General features: G+C 38.5%; 1 protein-coding gene across 1 annotated transcript; it reads left to right on the top strand.

Moving 5' to 3' along the window:
* The first annotated feature begins 9,933 nt into the window (after positions 1-9,933).
* Positions 9,934-10,314, top strand: LOC121138636 (E3 ubiquitin-protein ligase PPP1R11-like). Its single transcript, XM_040741299.1, has one exon. The coding sequence runs from the start codon at positions 9,934-9,936 to the stop codon at positions 10,312-10,314; it is 381 nt and encodes a 126-aa protein (XP_040597233.1).
* Positions 10,315-10,854: the final 540 nt, after the last annotated feature.

Below are 10,854 nucleotides of genomic sequence, written 5' to 3'. Positions count from 1 at the left end.
GTTAAAAACATAATACATTTCCTTTAAATTTTTGAATTTTGTGGAGTACAGGTTTTCAAAGTATGACCTAATGATTCTCTGGATATCCTCAGAGTCTGTTGTTATGTCCCCCTTTTCATTTCTGATTTTGTTAATTTGCGTGTTCACTCTCTGCTGTTTGGTAAGTTTGGACAAAGGTTTGTCTATCTTGTTGATTTTCTCAAAGAACCAACTCTTCGTTGCATTGATTCTTTGTATTGTTTTCCTGGTTTCTACTTTAATGATTTCAGCCCTCAATTTGATTATTTCCTGGCGTCTACTCCTCCTGGGGGATTTTGCTTCTTTGTGTTCTAGAGCTTTCAGCTGTGATGTTAATTCTCTGGCATAAATGTTCTCCTTTGCCAAACTCTTTCTTTTTTTTTTAATTTTATTTTCCAGTTTAAATTTAGATAAGAATCAAGGTTGCTTCACAAGTCAGTTCCAGGTCCCTCTCCCATTCCCTCCCTTCCTCCCATGCCCTCCCCTCCCCCCCCCGTTATCCTCTCATTTCCCCAGGGAGGGTGAGGCCCTCCATGGGGGTTTCCATAGTCTGTCATTTCATATAGGGCAGGGCCTAGACCCTTTCCCAAGAGTTCTGGGTGAGTGTGCACCTCACATTGTTCTATTGGAGTCCAAAGTCCGTGTGTATACTTGGGATGGGTACTCATCTGCTGCCCAAGGCTCAATAGATTCCCTAGGCCTCCTCACTGACACCCAGATTCAGGGGGTCTTGATCAGTCCCATGCTGGCTTCCCAGGCTAATGCCTGGGATTCAAGAGTTAACCTTTGTCTGGTCAGCTGTTTCTGGGGGTTAAACCAGCCCAGTCTTAATCCCTTTGATCATCAGTCCTCCCTCTCTGTTACTGGCTTTCTTGAGTTCAGCTCAATAATTAACCAAGGGAGTCTGCCTCTTCTTCGATCAGCCACTAAATAAAGTTTCTGTTTCCCAGACTCTCTGGCCATAGGATTGTAGGCTGGCACTCCCCAGATCTATGTCTAAAATCCATATATGAGAGAGTACATGCCATGTTTCTCTTTTTGTGAATGGGTAACCTCACTCAGGATGGTTTCTTGTAGTGTCATCCATTTGCCTGCGAATCTCATGATTCCATTATTATTTTCTGCTGAATAGTACTCCATTGTGTAGATGTACCACAATTTCTCTATCCACTCTTCAGTTGAGGGACATCTAGGTTGCTTCCACGTTCTGGCAATTACAAATAAAGCTGCTATGAACATAGTGGAACAGACCTATTTGTTGTATGAATGGGCATCTTTTGGATATATGCCTAAGAGTGGAGTTGCTGGGTCTTGTGGTAGGTTTATTCCCATTTTTCTGAGAAATCTCCATACTGATTTCCAAAGTGGCTGAACCAGTTGGCACTCCCACCAGCAATGGAGGAGTGTCCCCCTTTCACCACATCCTCTCCAGCATAAATTGTCATTGGTGTTTTTGATTTTAGCCATTCTGACAGGAGTGAGATGGTATCTGAGAGTTGTTTTGATTTGCATTTCCCGGATGGCTAAGGATGTTGAGCACTTTCTCAAGTGCCTCTCAGCCATTTTAGACTCCTCTATTGAAAACTCTCTATTTAGTTCTGCAGCCCACTTTTTAATAGGGTCCTTTGGTGTTTTGAAGACTTGCTTCTTGAGTTCTTTGTAAATTTTGGAGATCAACCCTCTGTCAGATGTGGGATTAGTGAATATTTTTTCCCATTCTGTGGGCTGCCTTTTTGTCTTGCTGACTGTGTCCTTTGCCTTACAGAAGCTTCTCAGTTTCAGTAGGTCCCATTTATTAATTGTTGATCTTACTGCCTGTGCTACTGGTGTTATGTTCAGGAAGCTGTCTCCTGTACCAATTCGTTCAAGGGTACCACCCTCTTTCTCTTCTAAGAGGTTCAGTGTGGCTGGATTTATGTTGAGGTCTTTGATCCATTTGGACTTAAGTTTTGTGCATGGCGATAGACATGGATCGTTCCGCATTCTTCTACATGCCAGTCTCCAATTATGCCAGCACCATTTGTTGAAGATGCTTTCTTTATTCCATTGTATATTTTTAGCTTCTTTGTCAAAGATCAGATGTTCGTACATGTGTGGGTTAATATCCGGGTTTTCAATTCGATTCCATTGGTCTGCCTGTCTATTTTTGTGCCAATACCAAGCTGTTTTCAGGACTATAGCTCTATAATAGAGCTTGAGGTCAGGTATGGTGATGCCTCCGGACGTTGCCTTGTTGAACAGGGTTGTTTTGGCTATCCTGGGTCTTTTGTTTTTCCATACAAAATTGATTATTGTTCTTTCAAGGTTTGAAGAATTGTGCTGGGATTTTAATGGGGATTGCATTGAATCTGTAGATTGCTTTTGGCAGGATTGCCATTTTTACTACATTGATCCTACCTATCCAAGGGCATGGGAGATCTTTCCATTTTCTGAGGGATCCTTTAATTTCTTTCTTTAAAGATTCAAAGTTCTTACGATACAGGTCTTTCACTTGTTTGGTTAGCGTTACCCCAAGGTATTTTATGTTGTTTGTGGCAATTGTAAACAGTGATGTTTCTCTGATTTCTCTTTCAGCCCTTTTATCATCTGTATATAGTAGGGCTAATGACTTTCTTGAGTTGATCTTGTAACCTGCCACTTTGCTGAAGGTGTTAATCAGCTGTAAGAGTTCCCTGGTAGAGTTCTTTGGATCATTGATGTAAACTATCATATCGTCTGCAAACAGTGAAAGTTTGACTTCTTCCTTCCCAATTTGTATCCCCTTGATCCCCCTTTGTTGTCGTATGGCAATAGCTAGAACTTCAAGTACCATGTTGAAAAGGTATGGAGAGAGTGGACAGCCTTGTTTTGTTCCTGATTTTAGAGGAATTGCGTTGAGTTTCAGTCCATTTAGTTTGATGTTGGCTGTTGGTTTATTGTATATGGCTTTTATTATGTTTAAGTATGTCCCTGTTATCCCAGATCTCTCCAAGACCTTTGTCATGAAGGGGTGTTGGATTTTGTCAAAGGCTTTTTCTGCATCTAGTGAGATGATCATGTGATTTTTGTTTTTCAGACTGTTTATATGGTGGATTACGTTGATGGATTTTCGTATGTTAAACCATCCCTGCATCCCTGGGATGAAACCTACTTGATCGTGGTGAATGATTGTTTTGATGTGTTCACCACTAGACAAGAATACCAGACAGAAACTCAACAAAGAAGCAAAGGGTCTAATAGAAGTAATGACCCAACTTGGATTAACAGATATCTATAGAACATTTCATCCACATAAAAAAGAATATACCTTCTTCTCAACACCACATGGAACCTTCTCAAAAATCGACCACATACTTGGCAACATATCAAACCTCAGCAGCTACAAAAACATTGGAATAACTCCATGCATCTTATAAGACCACCATGCCTTAAAATTAGAATTCAACAACAACACAAATTGCAGAAAACCTACAAACTCATGGAAATTGAATAATGCTCAACGGCACCATCCCTGGGTCAAAGAGGAAATAAAAAAAGAAATTAAAGACTTCCTCGAATTCAATGCGAATGAAGACACAACATACCCAAATCTATGGGACACTTTGAAAGCAGTGCTACGGGGGAAGTTCATAGCACTAAGTGCTCACATGAAGAAACAGGAAAACAGTTATACCAGAGAATTAACATCACAGCTGAAAGCTCTAGAACACAAAGAAGCAAACTCCCCCAGGAGGAGTAGACACCAGGAAATAATCAAATTGAGGGCTGAAATCAACAAAGTAGAAACCAGGAAAACAATACAAAGAATCAATGCAACGAAGAGTTGGTTCTTTGAGAAAATCAACAAGATAGACAAACCTTTGTCCAAACTTACCAAACAGCAGAGAGTGAACACGCAAATTAACAAAATCAGAAATGAAAAGGGGGACATAACAACAGACTCTGAGGAAATCCAGAGAATCATTAAGTCATACTTTGAAAACCTGTACTCCACAAAATTCGAAAATTTAAAGGAAATGGATGACTTCCTGGACAGCTATCATTTGCCAAAACTAAATCAAGAACAGATAAGCAATTTGAATAGACCTATAACCCCTATGGAAATAGAAGCTGTCATCAAAAGTCTCCCAACCAAAAAAAGTCCAGGTCCAGATGGCCTCAGTGCAGAATTCTGCCAAACTCTTTCTATGAGGCTTCAATAACCTTGATCCCCAAGCCACACAAAGATACAACTAAGAAAGAGAACTTCAGACCAATATCCCTCATGAACATTGATGCAAAAATATCTCAATAAAATATTGGCAAATTGGATCCAAGAACACATCAAAACAATCATTCACCACGATCAAGTAGGTTTCATCCCAGGGATGCAGGGATGGTTCAACATACGAAAATCCATCAACGTAATCCACCATATAAACAAGCTGAAAAACAAAAATCACATGATCATCTCACTAGATGCTGAAAAAGCCTTTGACAAAATCCAACACCCCTTCATGGTAAAGGTCTTGGAGAGATCTGGGATAACAGGGACATACTTAAACATAATAAAAGCTATATACAGTAAACCAAAAGCCAACATCAAACTAAATGGAGAGAAACTCAACGCAATTCCTCAAAAATCAGGAACAAAACAAGGCTGTCCACTCTCTCCATACCTTTTCAACATGGTACTTGAAGTTCTAGCCATTGCCATACGACAACAAATGGGGATCAAGGGGATACAAATTGGGAAGGAAGAGGTCAAACTATCACTGTTTGTAGATGCTATGATATTTTACATCAATGACCCAAAGAACTCTACCAGGGAACACTTACAGCTGATTAACACCTTCAGCAAAGTGGCAGGTTACAAGATCAACTCAAGAAAGTCATTAGCCCTACTATATACAGATGATAAAAGGGCTGAAAGAGAAATCAGAGAAACATCACTGTTTACAATTGCCACAAACAACATAAAATACCTTGGGGTAACGCTAACCAAACAAGTGAAAGACCTGTATCGTAAGAACTTTGAATCTTTAAAGAAAGAAATTAAAGAAGCCCTCAGAAAATGGAAAGATCTCCCATGCTCTTTGATAGGTAGGATCAATGTAGTAAAAATGGCAATCCTGCCAAAAGCAATCTACAGATTCAATGCAATCCCCATTAAAATCCCAGCACAATTCTTCAAACCTTGAAAGAACAATAATCAATTTTGTATGGAAAAACAAAAGGCCCAGGATAGCCAAAACAACCCTGTTCAACAAGGCAACGTCCGGAGGCATCACCATCCCTGACCTCAAGCTCTATTACAGAGCTATAGTACTGAAAGCAACTTGGTATTGTCACAAAAATAGACAGGTAGACCAATGGAATCGAATTGAAAACCCGAGTATTAACCCACACACTTACGAACATCTGATCTTTGACAAAGAAGCTAAAAATATACAATGGAATAAAGAAAGCATCTTCAACAAATGGTGCTGGCATAACTGGAGACTGGCATGTAGAAGAATGTGGATCGATCCATGTTTATCGCCATGCACAAAACTTAAGTCCAAATGGATCAAAGACCTCAACATAAATCCAGCCACACTGAACCTCTTAGAAGAGAAAGTGGGTGGTAGCCTTGAACGAATTGGTACAGGAGACAGCTTCCTGAATATAGCACCAGTAGCACAGACGGTGAGATCAACAATTAATAAATGGGACCTACTGAAACTGAGAAGCTTCTGTAAGGCAAAGGACACAGTCCGCAAGACAAAAATGGGAAAAAATATTCACTAATCCCACATCTGACAGAGGGTTGATCTCCAAAATTTACAAAGAACTCAAGAAGCAAGTCTCCAAAACACCAAAGGACCCTATTAAAAAGTGGGCTGCAGAACTAAGTAGAGAGTTTTCAATAGAGGAGTCTAAAATGGCTGAGAGGCACTTGAGAAAGTGCTCAACATCCTTAGCCATTTGGGAAATGCAAATCAAAACAACTCTGAGATAACATCTCACTCCTGTCAGAATGGCTAAAATCAAAAACACCAATGACAATTTATGCTGGAGAGGATGTGGTGAAAGGGGGACACTCCTCCATTGCTGGTGGGAGTGCCAACTGGTTCAGCCACTTTGGAAATCAGTATGGAGATTCCTCCGAAAAATGGGAATAAACCTACCACAAGATCCAGCAACTCCACTCTTAGGCATATATCCAAAGGATGCCCATTCATACAACAAAGATGCCTGTTCCACTATGTTAATAGCAGCTTTATTTGTAATAGCCAGAACTTGGAAGCAATCTAGATGTCCCTCAACCAAAGAGTGGATAGAGAAAATGTGGGACATCTACACAATGGAGTACTATTCAGCAGAAAAAAATAATGGAAACATGAAATTCACAGGCAAATGGATGACACTAGAAGAAACCATCCTGTGTGAGGTAACCCAGTCACAAAAAGAGAAACATGGCATGTACTTTTTCATATATGGATTTTAGACATAAATCTGGAGAGTGCCAGCCTACAATCCTATGGCCAGAGAGTCTGGGAAACAGAAACTTCATTTAGGGGCTGATCGAAGAAGAGGCAGACTCCCTTGGTTAAGTACTGAGCTGAACCCAAGAAAGCCAGTAACAGAGAGGGAGGACTGATGATCAAATGGATTAAGACTGGGCTGGTTTAAAACCCAGAAACAGCTGACTAGACAAAGGTTAACTCTTGAATCCCAGGCATCAGCCTGGGAATCCAGCATGGGACTGATCAAGAACCCCTGAATCTGGGTGTCAGTGAGGAGGCCTAGGGAATCTATTGAGCCTTGAGCAGCAGATGAGTACCCATCCCAAGTATACACAGGCACTTTGGTCTCCCATAGAACAATGTGAGTTGCACTCTCACCCTGAACTCTTGGGGAAGGGTCTAGGCCCTGCCCTATATGAAATGACAGACTATGGACACCCCCATGGAGGGCCTCACCCTCCCTGGGGGAATGAGGGGATAATGGGGGGGTTGGGGGAAGGCACGGGAGGAGGGGAGGGAATGGGAGAGAGACCTGGAACTGACTTGTGAAGCAACCTCGTTTCTTATCTAAATTTAAACTGGAAAATATAATATAAAAAATATATAATACATATATACAATGGTCCCATATTCAACCTATAGAAACAAAATCTCAGGCTTATTTCCTGGGGAGGCAAGAGTCAGTTCAGCTGAGTCTTTGGTTCTCACGTAATGTACATCAGATGCTCTGCTTCCTGAAAAGATCTGTAAATGTTCTTTTAACATCTGAGCTTTCTGTTTTGAAAAACATTTTGAAAGTGGACAAAAAAACCCTCACAAATATTGTCATCTGTGTTCTCTTTAAAGGAAACTTGTTTTAAATACAAGTTGTAAGTATGCTGAAAAGAAAACAATGAGGAATAGTGGGAACACCAAGGAGGAGATGGCGAAAAGGGGAAATAGAAGAAAGCAGGGAGGACGGTGGATGAATAGAAACACAATATACTGATATATACATGTAAAAATACCATATTGAAACAAATTGTTTTATGTGTTAATTTAAAAATTAATAAAAACACAATAGTAAATAATAGAAAACAATAAATTTATAAATTTACATTTGTATTATATGATATATTTTAAGTAAAAAAAATCTAGAGAAAAAGAGAATGATTATATAATTTTAATCAAGTATAATTTCCAGGAATATGAATCTGTTGATAACATGTGCTTAATATCTGATCCATAAACAATAGAGCTTCAAAATGTATGATATAAAATATTCAAGAGTAATAGAAAATTCCACAATTATTAATGGGAACTTTAACACACCTCTTCCAATATGTAATAGAACAGATATTTGGAAATTATGCTGAAGAATTCCACAAAATATAACAACTAGACAAAGAAAAATGTGTAATATGAACAGTAGTTTAATTATTAAGTAATTTAAAATTGTAGTTTAAATTTTTCAGATATAAAATACCATCGTACTGATTATATCACTATTCAGGTATATGAAATACTTGAAGAAACCATGCCCGTTTTAAACAGTGTCTTCCAGAAAGAGGAGAAATCTTTTCAAGCCCTTTTCAAATCTAACATTCCTGTGATTGCATATGAGAAAAACTACACTAATAGAAACTATAGAATAATCTATATTATGAAATTAGGCACAAAGAGTCAATTAATCAACTAGCAAAATAAAAAGGTGGTTATATCAAAAGCAGGCTTGTCATTTAACCGATAATATTGTGTCCATATCCATAATGAAGATTTGATAAACTTGTGGCTACATAAAATATTGTCATTGAGAAAATCTTGGTAAATGGTACTGTAATTTTAAAATATTTAATTGTGTTATTCTAAAGTTATCTAATCATGGTTTAAAGAATTAAAGATGTCACGCGCATGCATTTTCAATTTACTTAAAGTCTACTGGGATTCTAAATTTTGGATCATGATCTAGATTTTTGGGTCAATAAAATGTTGAACCACATAGTATTTTCAAACCACTTTTTTACCATGCCTATAGACTGTGAAAAATTAAAATATTTATGGTGTGTTTGGATTTTAGACAATACGAGTTGGAACTGGAGATATGTAATCTTAAAAAGTTTATTAAACATGGAAAGGGCCCTTGAGGGAGAGAAATGAAAAAGTAATGGATGATGAATAGATTCAAAATATGTGATACATTTAAACAAAAACAGCATTATGAAGCCCATTGCTTTGTTCAATAAGTATACACTGATAAAAAAATTACTTAAGATGTTAAAACACATTTTAAGAGATCCACACAGTAAATGAAATTCTCAGGCCTTCCCAAGCACTGACAGGAATTCAGATGATAGCCAAAGCTGTTATTTTTATGTTGTTTAGAGATCTGGTCCCTTATGAAACATGCCTGTCTAAGATAAACTATTTTTCAAGTCAATCAGTAGGTTGACTACTCAAAGTCAGATCTCTTAGGAGATAGAAATGTACATTCCATCTATGTCTTTTAGTTGTCACGGAGACGGGCACAAGAAAACAACAGCAAAGATGGTCTCCTAAGGATGTCTGCTGACAGAATACCTAGATAAGTCCAGAAAGACCTGTTGAAGATTCCAGTTAAATGGGTATTACAGAAAGTGGGCCACTTAAAACCCAGGGATTCTGGTTTTCTAACCGCAATGGATTTAGTATGCTAATTTCCCTGGTTCAGTCTTGTATTCCACCTCATCATCATCAGACCTGGTGTTGCCCACATTCTAACTCATGACCACCCTTGAAAACAAGTGATTTTTCCCTTTACATGATCAGGTTATTGACAATTGTCTTCCTTCCATTTATCACCAGTACTAATATTAATATCTATTTCCTGCCTTCACACTAGAACATCATTAAAACTTAAGATGCACAGGAAATTGCATTCTTTGCATAATAAAAATAATTCTAGAGGAATCCAGTAAGAAATTCAGGTTCCAATAGCAATGTGGCACTTTAATTCTTTTCTAGTCATGTCTTTAACCATCATCAGTACACAGAGAAGGCCATAGGCATACTCAAATAGAGAATCACTTACACAGACAGAAAAATATTGATCTCTGTGTTTGTGTTATTACTCAAATAAAAATCACAAATTAAGATTCGCATGGTGTTTTCTTTAAGCTAATTTCACAAACACATGCATTTTAAAGTATCATTTGGTTTTTTAATCTAACAGGAGATTGAAGTGGTCTGGCCTAGATTTCCTTTCTTCCACTTCACTGGTGACCAAACTACTTTCTGTGATCTCGAGACTTGATTTTGAACAAACAAGCAACTAAAAAACAACAGTGAATTGGGTACCTCATGGGTGAGAATGCTAAGGCAAAATCAAATGTAACATTAAATTCTAATTGTGCCTGACTGGGTTCAAATTCCTATTTCCACAGACTCCTTGGATACATCAATTCCTCTTATCTGCCCTGCTTCCAGTTCTACTATGGAAGAGTCAACATCTAAGCTGACAGAAGCCATCCCAGAGCCCACCATTGTATTGGATGATGAGCTTAAAAGTAGCAATCTGTCCAAACCATTAGAGAAGGCAGAATCAGGCATGAGGGTTGAGTGGTCAAGTGACACTATTGATAATGAACTCTTGGGCCGTGACTCATCCAAATGTTGCTGTGTTTATGATAAGCTACATGCCTTTGGTAAGAGCTCCTCAGACAGTGAAAAAGAAGATGATGGAAATTGTAATGTACTCTGTGCCTGGGGTCATCACAAGGAAAGATGTCGCGTTCTTTCAAGTACTGTTGATAGTACTTCATCTTCAAAGGCTCAAGCCTCATTTGATTCCCTTCCTTCCCCCATTAATGACTAAGTCTCATTTTGCCTTTCCTACCCCTGAACCAGAATGAACCACAATATGTCCATGTAATTGTTCAGGGATTAAATGGTTGTTTGTTCGTGTGTGTGTGTGTGTGTGTGTGTGTGTGTGTGTGTGTGTGTGTGTGTGCAGTATGTTTAGTCTTTGCTGAATGAAAAAAGGTAACAATGAAGGAAGGCAGAGGGTTAAATATGGATCATACAAAGTATTTGTAAGCCTTGGAATCTCATAGTTCCTTGCTAACCACAAAGGAATCTAGGTTCTCCAAGACGCATCTGTTTACTTTTTTATTCTAAGATACTTGGACTATCTGCACCTATCTCCTCCTGGTTATCCCATGGTTATCACATCAAACTCCACAATTTCTCCAAGTCACCACCAGTTTCTTTTCTCATAGCTGTGTCAAAATAACTGGCAAGAATCAATTTAAGGAGATTATTTTTACTGACAATTCTAGAGAATTCATTCTACCATAGCAGGGAAGACATGGCAAGAGAAATGGAAGAAAACAGCTGGGTAGTGGTGCACACATGT

Source organism: Mesocricetus auratus, unplaced genomic scaffold, assembly GCF_017639785.1.
Source record: "Mesocricetus auratus isolate SY011 unplaced genomic scaffold, BCM_Maur_2.0 contig_6580_pilon_obj, whole genome shotgun sequence".
In the NCBI taxonomy this organism is placed as follows: Eukaryota; Metazoa; Chordata; class Mammalia; order Rodentia; family Cricetidae; genus Mesocricetus; species Mesocricetus auratus.
This window is presented reverse-complemented; position numbering and strand designations above follow the sequence as displayed.

Coding starts and splice junctions, on each gene's coding strand:
- LOC121138636 (XM_040741299.1), top strand. CDS start 9,934: ATGGAAGAGTCAACATCTAAGCTGACAGAAGCCATCCCAGAGCCCACC.